A 22,256-nucleotide genomic window follows, 5' to 3' on the forward strand; every position below is an offset into this window, starting at 1 on the left:
AATCCAGGCCGTGCACAGGTTGGTGTGTCGGGTTTTGCAGTCTCGGGCGACTGTGTGGTCTACAAGGAGTTGGTGTTTGGCTCCTCTGCTATTTATGCCAATGCCCTTCTGTGCTGTGCTCATGTATTTTTCCATGTGCCTACTTATTTTGGCTATATATATATATATATATATATATATATATATATATCCCACTTGTGCCCAAAACATTTGTGTGTCCGTGTGGGTGGGAAATCTGCAGTGATACCTTTGGCTTCCTTGTACTCTGCGCAAATCCTTTGGATAGCAGCAAGACCCTCCTGCTCATCTCTCCCACCTGAAAGATAGACACACACAGATGAGTGTCAGCCAAGCTCTTCCAGGCTTTTATAAAGTCATGCAGATTTCCTGTTCTGTCAGTTTCCGTCCTTTCATCTTCTGAAAATGCATTTGGAAGAACGAATGTCCAAATAAAACGAGGTTAAAGATGTGTTAAAGCTTCAGATTAATCAGAAATAGCTGAGCTACCTTAGAATAGAGCCGGATTTCACTGCAGTTTGATTGCCTCCTTTGTGCTCTTCTACAATCTTTTCTTTTTCTAATTCCAGAGAAAGTTTTATTAGGATTTGATACCACATCTTCTAAATCTAAAATCTGATCTACAGATATTTAATATGTTGTGCATTTCTACTGAAAATGTTCCCCCGATTGTTCAAACTGCTCATAAGTCCTCCACACAAACCACCCCTGACTCACGGGCACCAACTCAGCAGGGTTTCCACTTGATTAGTTAAGAAACCTGAGCCCCTTAATCTCCCAGCAGTTTAACCAGTCATTCCCCATGAACACTCAGATCTCTGCCATACAGCTAACAGCTTTCGCATATCTTCTGAACAAGTTTTAGTCTGAAATAAAATTCCACAAGACTAATCCGAAGGCTTTACGGCAGGACGCGTTGAAACAGGCAAAGACGGGGACAAGAAGCAGTAAGATGCATGACATGTGCTGCCTCTAAAATCACTCCAATAATCACATTTTCTTTAACTCCGTGTGAACAAAATTCACTTTACAGAACAGAAGAAATGATTACCTGTCCAATCTAAGTGTTTCATTAAGACCAATAAAAAAGTGCTTTTATTTTAGAAATTAAAAACATTTAAAGCAGAACTGTTATTATGACAAAACTAAAGCAGATAAAGGAAGACAGATGACTTTATATTGTCACTGACCACAAATTAGAGGAAATAATTAGTCACCAACATAATTAGGGCCCGAGCGCTGTGAAACAGCAGCGAAAGCTGTATTGTTTTGACCTGATTATTATTATTAGGGCCTGAGTGCTGACAAGCAGCCAGAGCCCTATTGTTTTTGACCTGATTATTATTATTATTATTATTATTATTATTATTATTATTATTATTATTAATAATAATAATAATAATAATAATAATAATAATAATTTATTTATTTATTTTTCTGCCAACAGGATGCAACTTTCACAATGTTCTGGTGAGCTGAGCATCCTTAAATTTGGTTATTTCTTAGAACTAGCATAAATATGGGAAGGCACAAAAATCCAGATGTGGGCATGGCAAATCGGCTTGATGGCGCCGTTTTGAATGCAGCCCCTCTAACCACTTTAACGTACACATATGAAATTTGGTACATTAGTGCTTTGGTTCAAGACCTACAAAAAGGCCTTCTGGCACCATACTGTAAAACCTACAGTAAGTCGGCCATTTTGAATTAAATGGCAAACGCTATTTTGTCTTCAAATTTGAGCGTATTGACTTCAAAGCTTCTTGACAACTTGGTGCACAAAAGTTACACGTTTTTTCCAAAAGATGAATGGTATGGAGGTGAGATTTTTTTTAATCCACCCATTTTGCTGTCAAACAAGACGTAGGGGGTAACTTCCCTGTACATTGTCCAAACTTAGCAAAAATTCACATGATAGACCGACATCCTGTACTGAACATGGCCATGTGCTAATATTGTGAATCCACCACTGCGCCACAATTTTTTTGTGAAAAGCATAGACCCTTTGAGAAGTGTGTAACTGTAACTGTGCATAACTGACCATAAATGGCATATACATCATCCCAGCTGGCTTTAACTCCCACATATTAATAATATGTCTGATCTAAGCACAATGATGTAACTATACCATGATAATGTAGCAGCGCCACCTAGTGTTGACACTGTATTATAGAATCTATTGGAAGTCGGCCATTTTTAATAACGTGGAAATTATTAGCGATTTTCACGTCGTGCTGAATAGCCTTTTAGGGAAGCACAAACAGCCGGAGGAGGACGATGCGAGCCCTCTCCGGAGCAGACGGGGAGACGGGCGGACGGCCGCCTCGGTGCGACGTCCACGCCGGTGAGCGAGGGCTCGTTATCACTGTTTGCAGTTTTAATTAAAATACTAATCAGCAAAACATTATTTGAACATTTATCATGTGTCCAGCTTTGCTGAATATTGACCACGTAAAATTTGTCACAAAAAAAAGACGCACACATTATCTGTTTCCACCCAACCCCTACATGCGTTCTCATTTCCTCTCCGAACGAACACACTGACACACTAATCTTGGATTATCACACAGGGCTTTTCAAGGGCACAGCTTTATTTGCTCTGATGCGCCGCGGTTCAGGAAAGGCTGAAGGATGCGGCTCCTCGGTGTAAAAACGTCACAAAGGTCACACAAACACACAGGTGGCAGACAGGAGGAGGCTGGACTGTTTCAGTCTTTCTTCCACAATTAGTTGCCCTTCAACTGGCACATTTATAGACACCTGCTGGACACACAAAAACACACACGTCTGCCCAAACGCCTACAGATAAAGTTCTCCAATAAAATAGTCACTGGTTAAAAAAGGCCCTGAACTTTACCCAATAAATAGTTTTTAATGGGAGTAAAAAATGTATAATTTATTCACGCGTCCCCTTATTAAAGAATAACCTGAGCCTGATGCAGCTTTAAAACAACATCTGGAGTTTATTATTAAACTAATGCGTTTGTGTTTAAGGACGCTGATAACAGCAACTGTGAAATTGTTTCATTTGATATATCTTGAACAGATTTATGAGCTGTCTTACTTTGGTCATTAAAATACCAGTGTTTACAAAATAGCTGCAATAAAAAATATAACATATAACGCATAAAAGACTCCATAGCTTCTGCAGGTGGCTTTGTTGCATATGAATTTTTTCGAGTGAAGACAAAAATTAGGACCAAAGTAGTTAAATAAATCAGCCTGTTACTAAGGCTTGAGGTACACGGTCTCCTACTTACTGTGTCATTATTTGCCTGCATAAAAAGCATGTTCTAAATTTGCACTTGAAGTGTTTGTGATACCTGCTCTGAGCAGGAGGAAAGAGAAAAGCCTGTGAGGAAGGGAAGGAAAAAATGTTCTTGTGGGTTGTTTTCTTTTTTTGTAACAACAAAAAAGATTTTTATCATTATTAAATCTACGTGAAGACTACTCAAACGGGTTCCTGTTTATATAATCCTGGAGATTTATGACAACCTGGGACCTTCAGCTATAACGTGCTGCAATATTTCATCTTTGTTCTGTTTTTTTCTATAACTGCACATACTCTCACTGCTTTATGTGAGATTTCTGTAGCTCACCTCTCTGGTCACAGGGTCACAGATCTTATACTAAAGGGACAAGTCTACTAACAACAAGAACGTAGGAACAGATGATGTTCCTATTAGAACGTGGCTCAGAGAGCCTTAGATATGAAGAAGTTTCAAACATTTTCCTGAAAGTCAGCTTTTATAAAATAATTATGCTAAAGTAATCACTGGCAACTAAACGTGTTGAATGTGTTTTCCTTATTTTTTTTTATCCCAACTAAAATAGCAGCTTGACAACTTTATAATCACCTAATTTTCACATGTTGTCTGCGATCTTGAACTGAGAGAGAAGGAGACGAATATCAACTGAATTTATTTAAAGTACGAAGCAAATAAATCCTTTTTTACGAAACGAAAACAGCTCACTGCAAATACTTTTAACTTAACCGGTACGGTCTCTCCTTGATCCTTGATTTTTAAACAAGAAAAAAATGTAACATTTGTGTTTTTAGTCATCAGATTTGTAATCTCTTCTAATTTATCCACGAGTCTGGCTCTATCTTTTTGGTTTTAACTGTGATGCAAGAGTGATTTGTGATTCTGTGGCGGCTTTTTGTTTCTATCATTGTAACGACTTTGTTTAGTTTTTTTCTTTTTTAGTACACCAAGGTCAACTACCAGCTGTTGTGAACATAAATTTTGATTCTGGTATGAGTACAGTAGTGTCTGAACTCTGTAACAATAATTATTATGTTGCACCACACACTCACTGTGGGTGCAGCTGTCGTAAGCAAAAAAAAGAAAAAAAAACCCACCCATTTCTGTTTTTACTTTGCTTCTTTTCCATATTTGGCCCTAGCAGTGTTATTTCCCACAAATCCTGCCTGCCACTCATTTATTGTTAACATTATTCACAGTAACTCCGTCACACACAACCTTACTTTGAGTTTTTTACCCCCTCTATAAAAACATTCCCGAGCACCAAGTTCTCAATTCACTACAGGGATTAGGTTTTGTTGTGTTATCTTGAAAATAACGCACACTGGAATTCATCATCTAGTCTTCGATCGAGCAGAGGCTCAAAAACAAACGCTCCTCACGCAAGCGCTATGCTAACACTCCACCTGAAATATGCATCCACTCCATTATCAGAGGGATCCACTTCACTATAAATATTCTCACTTCATGAATTCACTCGGTGTATTAGCAATGGAGATGCATGGGGAGTCATCAGCTGCCGGATTATCGTAAAAAACACAAAGGATCGTCTGAGACTAGAAAAGATACTTGACTGACTTCTTGCCTGATTGATTCATTCAGACGTCTCCTTCTCTCATGTGGGAAATCTCATTCATGGACTACTTAAAATGTACCAATAAATACCCCGACATCATTCAGCATCACGAAATCTGACTGAAATTATGGATGAATCTAACAGTCTTAGGAGATCTGATGAAAATAATAATATATATATAAAATATTCTTCCCTTCAAAACCAGATAATATAACCAGTTTTTAATGGATTAACTTAAACAGACTGCATTTTTTAAGTAACTATAGTTAAAAACTAAACATTAAACAAACTGGCTGGCAAATACAGTTTCTATCCAGAGGCAGCTTTGAAACGGAGCGAATACAAACAATTATTATGATAACTGAAGGTATGAGGAGAAAAGAAGTTCTCGAGCACAGAAAGTGCATTCGTACTTGAACACACTGTACAGAAATGTGATTTACCTTTTAACAGCTGAAAGACATGACGTATCTTTGCAAGTACATGCGTACCTGAACGCACTGTACAGAAACATGTTTCTCCCTTTTAACAGCTGGATGACGGCATATTCTTGTAAGTACATGCGTACTTGAACACACTGTACAAAAAGATGTGTCTACCATTAGTAGCTAGAAGGCATTTGGTTTTGCCACTACATGCATACTTGAACATATTGTACAAAAACATGTTTCTACCTTATATAACTGGGAGATAATGCATGTTTTCAAAACGATAACCCATCGCAGAACTTTCTGATATAGCTTTCCGTTTTATTTTTTGTATTGGACCACCTACAAAAATAGATATTACAAGTCACCCGTTAGGATGGTGGGCTATCTGTCCTGAAAATCGCAGGCAGTAGTTACTGTAGGAATTGATTCACAAGCCATAGTTATGTTCTACTGAGCTCCTACAGACAGTGGACAAACTCTCTTCTTCTTTACCACAGAAAAAAAATGAGGCATTAATTGATTCCAGTGAGTGGCTTGCTGCACAGAGACACAGCAGTGGCAGTTTCTGAAACCGCGACAGGAAGAAAGACAACAGAATTGCCTCTTCTCAAGTTAAAACAATGCTTTATGTTAATAAATTACTACTTCTAAGTGTGCATTCATAAATAACAAAACACTGAAAAAGTGAAGAAACAATAAGTATACTGGTGTTCGTGAATAGGCTAAAAATTTTTTTACCTAGGATTGGTGTTAGTTTGTCAGAGGCTACTTTAAGCTTTTTTTTATGTTGGTTATTTCTTGTTTTGTTTTGTTTTTTGAGTAGGGGCAGAACGGGTAATCCCTGTTCTCCGTTCATAGGCTATTTGTGGTCAAAAGAGGAAGGGCAAAGTCACCGATTTGGGATTACTGTGATTCTAGACCAACCAAGGAGTTCCTCAAAACTTGACAAGAAATATTCAAAGCTCTACGCAGCCACCTCTGGGCTGATATTAGGAGCTACAGGCAGCTTTGGTGCGCTATCAGTGATCATGTGATCAACTTCTAACATGCTGCTTTATTGTCACAGCACAAGATATTTTTGAAAGCTGGAACCTGCGGGAAAAAGAAACGTCTCGAAACAACTGATTATCCAGTGCGCTGCGGAGCTCTGAGATCACTTGGAGAAGACCAGGTGGATCTCAGAGCAAAGGTGTCGCCACGAGAAATTATCACCCGAAAAGCCAGAGCCAGAAACGTGAGGTCTGCAGGCTGTAAGAGAAAAGTGCCACAGCATTTCACTGATTACTGTAATATAAATAAAACAAGTATAGTGGTTTAGTTCGTCAGGGAGTCTGTGATTAACAGCTGATAGCTGATTGTAATACAGCCACCATCACAGATTAACCACCAGCTGATCCGGGAGGGAAAACTCTCCGCGGTGCGGCTTCATTTTGTCTGGTTGTTAAAAAAAAATTGTAAGCTATTTTATTATATTTGGCTGCTGTCTGGTAATTGTCCTATAAGCTAAGCTACCAATAAGTGAATGTTATTTAAGTTTTATTATGTCCTGGTTGATCTTAAAAGATAGAACATTTAAATTGAGAGCTAATAAGAAGTTGTTTTAACCAACACAAGAGTGACAACTGTTTTTTGTTCTTAGCTCTACTTACACAGCTGCCATACTTTTATTTATTAATTTATTAACCAAATTTGTTGCTAATTGTATGCAGATCTTTGCACAGCGGTGTCCCACAGCCTTCAGCTGGCGTGTGTATGTGTGTGTATGAGGAGGTGTAAATCAAAGTTTTTCAATTAAAAACAAATAAGTTTTTTTAAATTTATCTTATCGCAGTGAAATTTTCACTGAAACCTCTTCGTACAGATGTGTCTAAATAGTGGTGTTTACTTGTTTGTGGTGAGGTGTTTCATACTGTACCGATGATAACATGCGCCCCCAGTCTGGCCAAGTGGCGGACTACCTCATAGCCGATTCCCCTGCCTCCTCCTGTCACTATGGCAACCCTGCCATCTTGTCTGGGCATCACTGGTGAGTCAGAGAAGGACACAGATATTAAAATTTTATTTGAGATGGGACTTATTTACAGTCAGATAATTAGCAAAAACATACAAATATTTTAGAAAAAATAACATGTACAAATTTTATTATATATTTATAGTACTGTAGGACTTCAGGGATATGAAATGTAGACACAGTGCCAGTATTTAATGAATAAAATCATTTACTCAGTTCAAGATCTTGAACAAACTCACATAAGATCACATAATGTCCGAAAAAACCATCCAAATTACAAAAACACAAGTATATATTCAGTATATATATAAAAGGTTCTGAGCAATCATTTACAAACTGCAAAAGTAGTTACATAAAGTTTTATCTAAAAAAATATAAATAGGAGTAAAAACTAACATATTGTTTAAAAGGTACTCATTGTCAAAGTTATGAAGACCAGTCAGAGAAAACAGTAAATAATAACATTATAATGTAAACAAAACCTGAACTATTCAGCTGAGCGCTTTGTTTATATTAAGTATGTTAATGAACTTCAATATTGCATATTAAATATCTGGAAAATTACTGGAATAAACTCTTTCTAACCGCATCTTTTGATATAATTCAGGATAACCTTTTTTATGTTTGTTTTCATACTTTGGAAAGAGTACCTTTAACTTGACTTCAGCATCTGAATACATTAGTTGTTCGAGTCCGGTTAGCCCAAACTGCATTATAAAAAGGTTGACATTTAAATTCACATTTCTCGTCGGAAAATATAAACACTTTCGAGAATATATTTTCAGGTCCATTGTAATGTTTACTTTATCCCGGTGAATTCGGCAAGCAAAAAATGTCAGAAATTTTTTTACAGCTCTTGTTTCCCCTCTTTCCTAACCTTAATGTTAGCATTAGCTCGCTAGCTTAGGTGCAACATGCCGACGAGTCGTAGTCGTTTTTTCTGTAATCGCCTTAAAAACTGAGAAATGAACCGACCTGGCAGCCTGAGTGGTTTGTTTAACAGCTGAGCCAACAGGACCTTAAAGCCAAGCAGGTAAAGCTTGACAGCAGATAAAAGACGAAAGCAAAAAGCAGACCACATGCTTGTCAGGATCTAACTGTTTAGCAAACAGAGCAGTCAGTCGGCGCATAAGGCGACTAAAAGGTACACGTCTGTGGGACGCATTCCAATATGAAGGTTTATAAAATAATTCATCAAAACAAATCTTCCCATAAAAACATGTCAGCCCTAATGTTTCTTTTTTTCAAGTGTTTTATGGAGGAGATATGACAAGTTTTTTTTTTTTTTTTTAGGAGATATGACAAGTTAGAAAGAGACTTCACTTCCTGTTTGGAAGAGAAAATTCAGAGCTCAGATACAATATAAGTCAATGAGAGTTTGGGTGTGTGACCTCTGACCTCTGCGCTGTGTGTGATATTACCAGAAGTTAAACATTCTGAGGTAAAATCTATAAAATTAATCAAACTTAACTTGTGATTGTGTAAAAACTGTTAAACATCCAAATCCCCAGATCAGAAAAGTCCAGCTTTCCGTGACTCGTTTATATTGGCGTCTGATTTTAATGCTAAATTATTCCATTTTTTGTTTTTTAATTTTCCGAAAGGTTGACCCTGAAAAGTATGACCCCCTAAAGCCATCCATCATGTGGCTGAAAAGCTAAAAGTGCATGATTGAGGAGACTTATTGCTTCTGCGTGTGATCCTCCTCTGCAGATCCAGCATATTGCTCCCCCCCCTCAGCTCACTGACTACCTCATTAACTGCTGTCAGATAGGCCACATACTTCAGAAGCAACAGCCATTTGACACTCTAGTCTGATCCATAATTTCCCAAGACAGGCTTTAAGAGCATGTGTCTGGAGCAATGCAGCTCATGGCTGCAGCATTGTGTTACACAGACTTTTGATTGACTGACTGGTAGACACACTATTATTTTTTTTTCTCTTGGGATCATTTGAGTGTGCCACTCTGGTCTGCTTTTACTGGAGCCAGTGCTACTAAAGTTAAATAAGGCCTTAGTAGAACAGAGTTCTCTCAACAAATACTAGGCTCAGCGGATCATTATTTGACCGTTCATTTGATCTACTTCCCACAAGAGAAGATTCATGAAACGGTTCTGGTATTTGACCCTCATCACATTTGGCTGAAAAAGTTTTTTTTTATTCTAGTATATGTTCAGCACTTTGGGACAGCAAGGAACTGTTTGTAAATGTGCTGTATAAATTAAATTACCCTTTTCTCTTTTGTTTGTGATCCCTGATTAAAAGTTATTATTCTCACCAAAGAAAACTTTACCCATGAGACATTTCACTGCTGCAATAAACCTAAAGAAGAAGAATATATATATATATATATATATATATATATATATATATATATATATATATATATATATATATATATATATATATAAATATAGTATCCTTTTCTGTCCATCCTATTTTAATTCATTACAGGCCTTGTAATTTATCTGATTAGGTCCCTGAACTAAAAGGTAAATTATAGAATAGGTAAAAGTAGGCCTACTAAAACAACAGTTGAATAAGCTAAGCTTAAACTTCCTAATAGCAATGCAGGAAAATAATAATTGATTCACAAAATATATATTCAAAGATAACTATTTCATGTAATTTTTGCAAATTTATGTAATACTTTTTTATCTTTAAAGCAAAAGAAAGGGAAGTGATCACTTAGTAAAACCCCCTTTGGCATTTATTACAGCTAGTAATTGCTTTTTGATTCACTTAAATTTTTAATTGGGAGTTTTAGAATTTTTCTTTGCAAAACCTTTCTTGTTCTTTGAGAATTTTTTTTGTCTTGCTTTTCTCTTTTACAAACTGTCCGCTGAATGTTGGTGATGTTAAGGTCTGGAGTCTGTAAGATTCACGGCGGAACATAAAAATGACTCATCTCCGTAAATTAGATGCTGATGATTATGATGCAGCCTAAGTGTCGTTGCCCTGTTGTAAAAATCCATCATTTTTCATCGTTTTTTCTTTTGAATAGTGTAACATTTGCATTTGAATTCATTCTCTCCTAAATGTGGCCCATGCAAATGGCTGCAACTCAGGCTCAAATTATAATCAACCTGCTCTCAAGCTTAAAAGGTGAAGAGCTGTTCCTTGCATAAAATTCTAAACACACACGAGTACTTTTAGAGCAGAAACCCTGTTATTTACTTTAATAATTAGACATCTTTTCTAAATGCACCAAGCTTGTTAAGATGATCTTTTTTTTCTAATGTCTTTCACAGAATCTTCAAAACATCTTAAACACCACAGTTTGTGTTAACTGATGTTTTTTTAATCACATTTCTCATTTGCAAAAGATTTGCCATCTTTGCTAAGTCTTTTCCAACTTCAGGTCATCATCATAAGCTTTTTATTCAGATTTTTGTTATCATCACCTACGGCTAAAGGCGATAAGGTGATCGTGTTTTTGCTTGTGTCGGTGTGTGTGTGTGTGTGTGTGTGTGTGTGTGTGTGTGTGTGTGTGTTCGGCCATCTGTAGTGTTATCAAAATATCTTATGAACCACTGGACAGATTTTAGTGAAAGCTTTTAAAGGTTAAAGTGCTTTTTGACCTTTGATCATCTGGTGGTTCCTTACAATGACCATACAAAAGCTACTTCATCCATCCACCCATTTTCTTTACCCGCTTTTTCCTTTCCAGGTCGCAGGGGAGCTGGTGCTTATCTCCCGCTGTCATTGTGCGAGAGGCCGGGGTACACCCTGGACTGGTTACAAATCCAAAATGCCACCTAATACACTAAATACTAACTGAAACCATGAGGTGTTCAAACTATTGCAAAGTCCACCTTTCCTTCTTTCCTCCAAAACTGCACAGAATAAATGCAAAATACTAACATTGTCTAAAAACTATCAACAGACGTAGAAACCATAAGAAGCGCCTGCTTTTGCAAGCCCTTTTATTCAAAGTAACAGATTTACTACAAAGACATTTTGATTGACTTCTTGTCTTGTAATTGGTTCTTGCCCCAGTGGCCATCACTCATAATTTATTGAAGAAAATAAATCCTAGAGATAAACAATGCATCATAAAATTGCATTTACAGGGAGTCTGACACAGCTTGGATAATTGAAAGCTTGCCTGAAAAAAAAATGAATATGAAAATTAACATTAGTGTCGTAAGAAAATATAAACAAAGGGTCTGCTGTAGTGATGGACTGTGTTTGGCTATCAAGGAGCCAGCTAAATGATCACTGGCATTCGAAGTAGGTCAACCAAACTCTGCCCCATTTCAATATAATTACAATCATTTCTGCTAAAGGCAGGCCTGGGGCATACACAGTGAAGAAGCTATTTTTTCCCCCTGACAGGGAAATAATCAGTATTAAGTTGTTTCTCGCTCACAATCCAACGGTTAAGTTCAGGGTAGAACCACAGCACTGACAAGCAGTTGGCCTCAGTTATTAAAGTCTGCTCTGGAAGGGAGTTAAATGGGCAACGACATAAAGAGACTGTGTCATCACCAGCACCCCGATGGAGGCTGTGAGTGCATTTAAATGTGTTTGCGCCGCCGTTAATGCAGGCTGAGAGGGCGCATCCTTCTGCGTGTGTGGATGGGAGTGTTTGTTCTCCAGCCTGAGAGGTTGGAAGGTCAGCAAAGCGAACTGGCCTGCTATTGTTTAAAGGAAATCGCATCTCACGCATGACTGTAGGATGATTATTTGGGTTGATGGGACATCAGGGGAAACACACATGAGTACACAACCGCACAACAACAAACACACACACTCACACAAGAATAAAGACGGCGTATGAGACAAGCTGGGAACCGTGCATGACAGGAGGGTGTGTGATGTAAATAACATGTGAAAAGCATCAAAATAGCTCCGTCCAACAGTCACCTAGTCTTTTATGACAACCACTGGCTGCAAATCATGACTTGTCTTGTTTGGAAATCCAGGCTGACATCAGCTCTCTGAGACGGGTTTGTGCGAGCTGACAGTTAAATCTTCATTTCATATCTCCCCAAACTTACTTCTGTAAGAAGAGAATGTTAATGATGATGGGGATTTTTTTTAGCAGAAAAAGACTCACATGCGCCCCTCAACACTTTGTTTCTTTCACGACTGATCAGCTGCCCCCCAAAGGGAGATGGCAGGTGAGGTGTCATATAAGAAGAAAGGGAATTTGTTTAAGTGTGTCACGGCCAATTTGATCTCTGGAGTGCAACAGCTTGTGTGAATCAATGTTGTCTCTTTTTTTTTTTCTTTTTGGCAGCTTGAGCTGCATCTCACGCAGCTTTTCTTCAGAAGCCTCCTCCGTCTGGGAGGCAGAGAATCAAGGTTAGACTCAAAGCTCAGACTCTGACAGACAAAGCTGCAGGCTCCCCAGTCTTTAGCCAATAATGATACAGTGCAGGTGAATATATGTGGGAAAGACAATTCCCCTGGGATAGTCCTGATCTGCAACCTAAAAAAACAAACCCTTTGTTTCTTTGTGTACTTACTCCTGACTCTGTCTGTCTTGTTTATAAAGCAGCAAGAGAAGAAAATGCGTACGAGGAGTATGTAGCAGCATTTCATGCAAAATTCAAAAGCCCAGCATGCTATGTTTTTGTGATGATAATAGAAAATTCTTATCCATATACTTACTTCCAGAATATATTTTTTAATCTCTTGGTTAAATTAAGGCTTAAAAAAATACAATAAATAAATAAAATATGGCTACATTTCCATTTAAGAAAAAAAGTGTTTATCATTTTCACATTTGCATGCAGATTGTGGAGCTACATGAAACATAAAACAAGAAACTGTGGGAAACCATTTTCTGTTTAAATGGATGTTTGTTAAGTTTACACACTAACCAGAAGATGTAAAAACGACTTTTTTCTTGTACAGAGGATTGTGTTGGGACTATTTTTCAGCCTGATGACAGTTTCAAGGTCCAACCACAAACAATTTTGTTCTTTTTTACACTTTAGTGGTTGTAGGAATTAAACAAATAATCATAGTTCGTAGCCTAATGGATCATTGTTTAAGGTATGTAAGAAGGATATGTTCAAAGTTAAAGAAAAGCCTCTAAAACAAACAAGTTGGGGGAGAGCTTCAACCTGAGCCTGTTTCTTTTTGTTTATTGTTTCAAATTAGCTGCATTAGAAATACTATTGTAGTATTCAGTGTCACTTTTACAGCCTTCTTACAAACACTGTGTGGGAAAGAGTTGAAGACAGTACTCTATAATTCTGTTTTAAGTCTCTGCTATCACTGAAAACAAAAACTAATAGAAACTATTCTTCCAAACAACTCCACAGCAATTTGAGGGGTGTTTCTAGTGAAACATGTTTTTTAAATGGAAGAAGATAAGAATAATGTTTGATGAGCAAACAGATGCACAATAAACATTCCTCTTGGTATTTCTGCATAATTATACTTTAAGGTGTTATTTTGGTAACAATGCGGTATGTATCTTGTCTTTACCTGGTAAGTACCAGGTATGTATTTGGTACATAAAGAGTAATTATCAGGTGCATACCTGGTACCTAAATATCTATGTACACACCTTAGTACCAGGTGTGTAGCCTGTACATACAGGGTGACATGTAACTTCATAATACAGCCCAGTCCCTGTAGGTACCAGGTACATATTTGATCTGTACCAGAATTTATTATGTATTTCTACCATTATTTTTACCATAAATAATTATGAAATTGACATTTATCAAATTTATGAAATTTATGAAATTGCTACTTTTCTTCAATATTAATACAATCTATATTTTATTCCTGCTTTTTGTTGGCCCCAGTATCACATAAAATACCTGGAAGCTCACAGCGGCATGGGTTTTTATTCCAGCCTTAGCTATATAAAATCAAGGGAACCCCACTAGAAAAAAATAAAGAAACCTATAAATAAAAATAAAACAGGCAAACATTCCTCCTTAAAAGTTAGATTGGAAGTAAAAGTATATTTAAAAAAAAGAACGAGAGTCCCAGGAGAGGCAGTTCAGAGCAAGATCTCTCCTCTACAGATGGCTGGATGTGCTCTTGGATGTGATGGTGAAAAAAAGAAAGAGAAGAAACAGCAGCAGACTTTTAGGGAGCAGATTTGGTCATTTTTGTGTCATCTCAGCTGAACTCAGCTGCAGTCGTCTTCGGTTCTCCATGGGGAGAGAAGCCAAAGGTCAGCTTGTAAACACTGAAAGTGAAACCTGAGAAAAACTGAGATTTTTTTCTTCTTCTTTTGCATGTACAGTACTTTGGCAGAAACTACATGCTGTATTTAATTTCAAAACTTTCTGGACATTGAAATTAAAAATCTTGATTATGGGCGATAATCAAGATTCTGTTTATTCAACATGCTTATAGTTTATCGCACTTTCTTTTAAACTGTTTTAGTCCCGTCATTTTTTTTAAGGGTTACTAAACAAAAGACCTTCAGAGAATATCAGATGTATCCTTTTTTTTTTTTAAATACACCTGAAGTTCCAAGCTTGTCTTCATTTATGACAAGTAGTTTGAAAAAGTTGGAATCATAAAATAAACTGAAGTATCCATTAGGCTGAAATAACAAACAGGTAAAAAGCCATTTTAAATCATAAAGTGTTTTTATGATTTCTGGAAGGACACAAATCTGTGTGTGAATTCAGTCGTGTTTATCATACACAAACTAACAGCATTTTTCCCCCCCTAAATGTCATCAGGGAGTAGATTTTTTTTTTCTATTAGTGGATGTAGAATGAAGAGCAGTGGGAGGGATATTTGCTTTCACTAATTAAGTCAGTCGTTAACTCTCGACAACACACTCTCAAACACACACACGGACTGTAAGACGTAGGTGTGCACATAATATTTAACATGTTTAATTTAACAGTGTGTGAGTAGTGTGTGTGTGTGTGTGTGTGTGTGTCTCCTTCGTTCTATAACCTGTTGTCACTGAGACGAGACTGTCAGGAGACTCTTTCATCTCTCGCTCCCTTCCCTCCTGTCTTTCACTCTAGGATTAGGTTAACACTGAGAGTTCATGAGGCGGTGTGTGTGTGTGTGGGGCCATGTATTTGCTACATTATGGGGACAATTTTCCTAACATATACTACCTTGTGAGGACCAACTGCTCCTTGTGGGGACCAAAGCCTGGTCCCCTCGGGTTAGGGGTTAGGTTTAGGACTAAGGTGTGAATTGAGTTTAGGTTTGGTTTAGGATTAGGTATGTACTGGTAATGGTTAGGGTTAGGGTAAGGGTCAGGGTTAGGCTGTAGTTAGGGTGTAGAAATGAATGGAAGTCAATGGAAAGTCCCTGCAAAGATAGAGATACATAACATGTGTGTGTGTGTGTCTGTTTCACTTTCTCAGCTTTAAGGCCTTCATCTATCTCCATGGCTCACCTCTCCAGTTATGCAGCCGCATGCACATCACAAATTTTAACTGCATGATCAAGCCAAAGAAATGTCTTTCAGATTTCAGACTGCCTCCCTTCATTATCACTGAGGCCAAAACTGTCGGGTACATTTAGATCTCTTCAAACTAACACCAATCAACTCAATACACTTTTCTGTAGACAATTTGAAGGTTCCAAAGATCCCAGAACTGATGTTTTATTGGTAATGGTACATATATGAGATAGTACTCATACATAGGATGAAAAAGAAACAAAGATTATTGTGTAAAACTTGTGAAAACATATCAAAATGTCTGTTCAGACATGAAAAATCCAATTTTCTGTGACCAGTTTAAACTTTGAATGGTGTTTCTGCTGTGAAGTTTGTCTGAGCTACAGAGCTCGAGGGTTGGGTTTTCTCTTGGGTTTTGCAAAAAATCTCACTGATCTCCATTATTTTCCTCACAGTTTTTTTTTTTTTACAGATTTTGTCTATGTTGCACAATATGCCGCTACCAAAAGTCATAGCCCAATGTTCCCAATCGAGCCGTGTGTCTGATGTATAATTTGCATGTTTTATTTCAAAGCTACACAAGTTGGCGCCTACAGGACAAACATTTTGAACAGGACAGTGATGAAGGTGCTTCACTGCTCATGCCTCGACACCCATAATTAAATATATCATCAGTTGCTCCCTTTACTAATTGGGCTGATTACCTGGCCAATGGGATGAAGGACGTGATTCATGTTTAACTTGGTGTTTCCATCCCAGCCTTTGCTAATGATAATAATGTGCTCTGTTTGGGCCGGAGGGAGTCCATTACGCTGACTGTATCACATCTTTGTCCATCGGGGGGGCTCACACACTGGGGAGAGGAAACTCAGAACGGAAAGGAAGCGCAAAGACGGAGATGTGCTCCGCAGGCGTTTTCCGGGAAAACTCTGTGTGTGTATTGTTGCGTGTGTGTATCGAGAATTCGGACACAGCAGACATGTGTCACCTCAGCTCTCGCGCCGTCAAGCTAAACTGACATAAACAGCCCCAGGCGACCCTATCAGAGATGGACTTTACATAACGGCTGAGTCACTCACAATCTATTTTTATGGCTTTGAGGTGTGTGAGTGGAGTTGTTGTGTGCGTTCTGGCGCTTCTATCGTCCTGAGAGCGTATTTAGGAACCCCGGAATGAGGACAAAATGTATATGTGATGTTGGGTCATCCTGACTCGGCCGCACTGCTTTCAGGGCTGGTTTGAACAGGGATGGGATTTAATAAAAGTGGGCATGTTCCTGTTTAAACATCTTTGGGGCAGCTCTTTGCCCATATGACCAAGCTTATTGTGGAACAAAACAACTTCAGCGTGCAACAGGAAGTCTGGGAGCAGCCAATGGGTGACGGTGAAGGGGAAAAGAAAAACTGTCCAACTCTTACCTTCAGTTACGGAAGCAGAAAGGAGCGACATGTTAAAGCTGCTACTGCCTTTTTAGAATAATATACAAAGGTTTTTTATGCACCCATTATTATCTGCTCTGTCACAAATGCAACAAATCACCATCCTAAGAAGAAAACCTTAACAACCACAATCATATTTTAGTAGTTGAGAAACTTTCCTGAAAACGTTATAAATCTAAAGGAAAAATTAGAGAATGCTGCGATTTAAGCTTCTGTTATTTGTGATGAAAATGCAAAAGTACTTAGTCTTTTTCATATACAGTTTATGCACGGTGTAAGGCGTAAACTTCCCTTCCTTAAAGCCTCAATTATTTACTTTTCTTGACTACATTTTTTATGACCTCATTCTCAATTGAGTGTAGAGCCATTGAGGTGCATTAACATTCAAGCACTCTAAAGGACTCCTTCTGTCCTTCTGAAAGAATTTAACCCCATTAGAGTCCTTTTCGTCTTGTTGCTTTACATCTTGAAATTTAAATGGATTATTGAGACATTTGTTAATTTTTTATAAGCAAAACATATGTCTACGGCTTGCAAAACTGCAAAACAATTTAATTGTAAAACAGAGACATGATAAAAGATAAATAAATAAATAAATCAAACATGTTTGGGAACATCTGGGTTTTCATTGAGGAACTTTTTCAGCTCCTTCAAACTCAGTGACGTTTTACTGTTTTACACCAGTCTGTAGCAAAGAATTTCAACTTTTCAAGCCATTCAGTCACATTTAAATCTGTTCAAATTTAAACACTGCACTTCAGAAGAAGAATGGCAGATCGACAGTCAAACATGGTGGTGGTGGTGTGATGGTCAGGGGCTGCTTTGTTGCTTCAGAACAGGGTGACTTGCTGGAATCAGCAGAACCGTGAATTCTGCTCTCCACCAAAACATCCTGAAGAGGAATGTCTGGATATCAGTTTATGGCCAAGGAACAACAATCTGAAGCAGCCACGTTAAAGACTCGTTGTCAGGAATCAGATAACACTTGATTGCAGTTGTTGGTTCAACCACTTATTGGGTTTAAGAGGCAATGACTTTTTTACATAGGGCCACGTTGGTTTGGATAGCTTGTTTTATTTTAATAAATAAAACGATCATTTAAAAACTGCATTTCACATTTTTGCATTGATGATCTGAAGCCTGTAAGTGAGCTGAAAATTTTTAAAAAATGGATAAACGGGAGAAACCTGTAAGGGGTGAATACTTTTTCACAGCACCGTAGGTGAAGTTTTAAGGCAGCATTGTATCTTAAATTATTGGCTTGAACAGCAACTATAAGATCCATCCCATATCTCTTCTCTTAAACAGGAGCCAGTAATGACTCCCATGTGTCAACAAAGGAGGTGAATCATACACCAATACAAGTTTTCTGTTTAGAATTTTACTTCAACAGTTTGAACTACTTTGTGGAGGTTTGTTAAATAAAATTTTAAAAAAGCTGCAATGAGAATGAAAAAGAAAAGTGAAATGGTAGAAATAGTATCTTGAATACGAGCATAAAGATAAGAAAATGAGAAAAAAAGTCCATCATGGATATGAGTGGAAGTTGTTGCAGACATCCTTTTGTTAGCACTCGTCTTGTTGACTGTATACAACAGTTTCTGTTTAATGAGGAAAAACATTTTCCATAAACTTGACTGACTTTTGTGCTTGTGTTTGCACACACTCGTACACACACACATACATAGCTGAGTCCCGCTGAGCCTTTCCTGCTCCAGTTTTATCAGTAATTCTGGAGCATGTCAGCATTTAACCTCCTCCCACGCTGTCACACACACACACTGTATTTCTTTTTTAACAAACTGAACTGACACACACAGTCAGTCAAACAGAGCGTCCCCCCGTTGTTTCCATCTTAACACACACACAGACAACAATCCAGGACACCAGATTAGACGGCGGCAGCTGGAGCAGTTGTTGCACACCTTGCTGCTCCTGCTTTCTCATCGTGTTGTTACTGGTGCGGCTGGAGCCACAGCGGTCATTTACAGCCTTGCATTAGTGTGTGCTTGTGTGTGTGTGCTTGTGTGTGTATGTGTGTGTGTGTTTAGGGGTGACTCGGGTTGGCTGCATATCTATTATCCATCCGACCAGGCTCTCCTCCTCTGTGGAGGAGTGCCCTCATAGCACATCAGGAGACTGCAGGATTTCTTCTTCATGGTTGCATCGAGCACATGCCCAGCTCAAAATCAGCAAAGTTTCCAATTTTAAGCCTCTCTTTTTGGGAGGGTAGATGGTTGGCTGTTTAAATCTTCTTGCATATGTGTGATGCTCTATATTAAAAAACATAAAGTGGGTTAAGTACAGTGTGGGCGGCAGAAAGTCATTATCACTCAGCAAACACCAAGTCAGAGATGTTTCACAAGGGATTGGGACATGCTCAGATCAAGATGTCTCATAGATTTATGTTGTACAGATTCACAGGAAGATGGGAAGAATGCAAGGGAGCTCGCAAATAAAATCATTTTTTCTTCTCATCACATAAAAGCTTAAATTTAAAAAAAAAAAAAAACCCAGCATGTCCTTGATGTGTCCTTCAGCAGTCTCCACTTCAGAATGGGGAATTTTGTTTTGAATTTTCTTTGATTTTTCTGCAAAAGCTTTGGAACCGGATACAACCTGGCGTTCGTGTTGTACATTTAGTAGCTTTACGGGCCATGTGACAGCATGTACTCTGTACAGTGGGGACCGATGTGTCTGCAGTACTGAGAAGTCACTCATTAAGACTGGCAAGCTGCAGTTTGCGTGCATAGGTGTGTGTGTGTGTGTGTGTGAAAATACTAGTACAATTGTCCCACTCTACAACGCTGAGACCGGCCGTGGAACGCGGAAACAAGCTCCCATGTGTCAAGGGGAACAAACAGACGCTATGCGTAAAAGCATTAGCGGAGAATTCACGATAAGGGCGCAAAAAAAAAAAAAAAAAAACATGGCACAAAACAGATTAGGAATAAAGGAATAAGACGCGCAGGAACCGGTGGAGATAATCCAGTTATCTGGTTGGACGTGCAGGGCCAGCGTGAAGCATCCTCAGAGACGGACATGAACTGAGCATGAACTAATGCTGCGGATACATATATATATATATATATATATATATATATATATATATATATATATATATATATATATATGAAGGAAGGAGATGAGGGGAGGGGGCGTGGGGCAGAATGAGGTAAACACTGTTGTTCTTGACCTTAAGGGACACTCACGTCGTTTACCGCAATGTCACCGCTCTCCTCTCACTCACTGGGAGCCCACACGCGAGTTCCGCTTGACACCAGTTTGATGTTCCCCCTGATGACATTGGATCACCTCTGAGTTTTTTTTTCTTCTCCCCTCTCTCTCTCTTTCTCTCTCTCTCCCTCTCTTCAGACATAACAGCAGGTGTCTGATATACACGGCGTCAGTGATGGATGACTGCTGTCAAGTTCAACAAGGAGGGACTGGGGTCTCTCCTCGGGTCTGTGATACCTGGGTACCGGTGGGGGACGCACGCCGGTCATCACCTTATAACCATTACGCGCCACAAGAACGCGCACGGTGGACACACATGTTCACAGAAAACCCCCAAAAGCCCACGATGAAGTAAAAAAAAAAAAAAAAAAAGACAAGACAAAAATGAGGACTTACAGGGTGAGATAGGACTCTGTGCGCCCCATTGGTTGTGGTATTCCCTTTCCTCCCGTTTGAGCGGAATCCTCAAATGCCGTGGTCGCAGTCCACGTCTCTGCAAATGTACCAGAGGATCACATAGAGAATTAGGAGGATGGCGAAGATGAAGAGCGCAACAAGGATGGCCTTGGTCACCGGAGAGATGAGCGACTGCATGTCAGGAGCAGAGCCGGGGCAGAGCGGCGTGCGGCTCCGCGTCCGTCCGTCCTCAGTCTGCAGCCTCCCGCCTCCTCCTCCTCCTCCTCCTCCTACTCTTCCTCCCCTGCTCTCCGCCGCTCCGGTGGCAACTGTTGAAGACGGAGCCCGGGGCTCTGTCGCGCATGTAAAGCACCGCGCGCAGTGCACACGCGCGCGCGCCGCGTCGCCTACTACTCCCCGGCGACCCAGGTGCGCAACGCGTGGGGGGCTTCCCTTGCTACACGCGGCTGTCTCCGCGCGCAGCCGAGCTCTCCTGCAGCCTGCCGCGCATCAGGGGACGGAGGCACGCGAGGGGAGCCCGAGGTGGCATCACTCAGAGGTGGATGCGCCGCAAAGGGCGAGAGGAAATGGAGATTTTTAACAATAAACGCGAATGGAAAAGTTGCGCACCGCGCTGCCGCACTTGACGACAAACAGGTTGATTAGTATTCCTCACGGCACCGTCTGTGCACGCGTGTGTATATATGTGTGTGTGTGTGTGTGTGTGTGTGTGTGTGATGGCTGGCGTGACAGGCTTTCATCTTATCATGACCCTCCGCATCCTTTTTTTTTTAAGCAAAGCTATCAGTCTGAGGATATTGGATGATTCTAGATTAAATTAAACCCGTTCACACTTGAGCGCTTTGTTCCTACAGTTTATTGGTAATTACACCCTTAAGCACGCGCTGTCAAGAAAATCTAACCCTGTGAAATAATATAAAATAGGACGGTCTAAGATATCAAGGAAAAATCTTAAGTCGTTGTGATGTTGCAGCATCCTTTTTTAGATATGATTTTTTAAAGAGATTTGCCTGTAGACCCCTGTTCGGTCTGTAAAACTAGGAAATCGGCACAGTTAAAGTCAAATCAGACTTTTTGAACAAGGTGAAACGTGCATTCTTATGAACAACATTTAAATCAGCAGCCCATGATTTGAAATGTACAATAGCATATCACCAAAGAACAAAAATTAAAATAAAATATCAACAGCTGCTCTTAAAGCCAAGAAAGTCGTCTCAGAATGACAACAGGCTCAAATTTAATAAATGAGGTTTTAGCACTGAATTAAGGAGCTTTATTTAGTTCAATTTTAAATATAAGTATACATAAAATAGATTTTTTTAATGCATAATCTAATAGCTATCGTGGTTGTTCTTTAAATTTTGTCAGATGAACACAAACAACTAGTGAAATCGGTTTATTCCTGAGAAATTGTTTTTAAAGCTTCTGTTTCACTAATAAATATCTTAGCAGCAAAATGGCAACAAAGACTAGAAATGGCTGACCACACCTGTGTTTTTAAAACATC

General features: G+C 39.0%; 1 protein-coding gene across 4 annotated transcripts in view; it reads right to left on the bottom strand.

Annotated features, from left to right (window-relative positions):
• Positions 1 to 21,000, bottom strand: part of LOC108240431 (dehydrogenase/reductase SDR family member on chromosome X) — a 40,812-nt gene extending 19,812 nt beyond the window's left edge. The window contains exons 1-3 of one of the 4 annotated variants that reach the window (XM_017423901.3): positions 20,729 to 21,000; positions 7,207 to 7,314; positions 248 to 316 (exon numbers count right to left, since the gene is read on the bottom strand). In XM_017423901.3, coding sequence (XP_017279390.1) covers positions 248 to 316; positions 7,207 to 7,312 — 175 coding nt within the window. In that variant the 5' untranslated portion in view covers positions 7,313 to 7,314; positions 20,729 to 21,000. Of the gene's footprint in view, positions 1 to 247; positions 317 to 7,206; positions 7,315 to 7,952; positions 8,055 to 8,277; positions 8,553 to 20,728 lie in introns of those variants that run through there. The other 3 variants (XM_017423899.3, XM_017423900.3, XM_037976199.1) reach the window with 3 other exon arrangements.
• Positions 21,001 to 22,256: the final 1,256 nt, after the last annotated feature.

Source organism: Kryptolebias marmoratus, linkage group LG6 (assembly GCF_001649575.2).
Source record: "Kryptolebias marmoratus isolate JLee-2015 linkage group LG6, ASM164957v2, whole genome shotgun sequence".
Taxonomy (NCBI): Eukaryota; Metazoa; Chordata; class Actinopteri; order Cyprinodontiformes; family Rivulidae; genus Kryptolebias; species Kryptolebias marmoratus.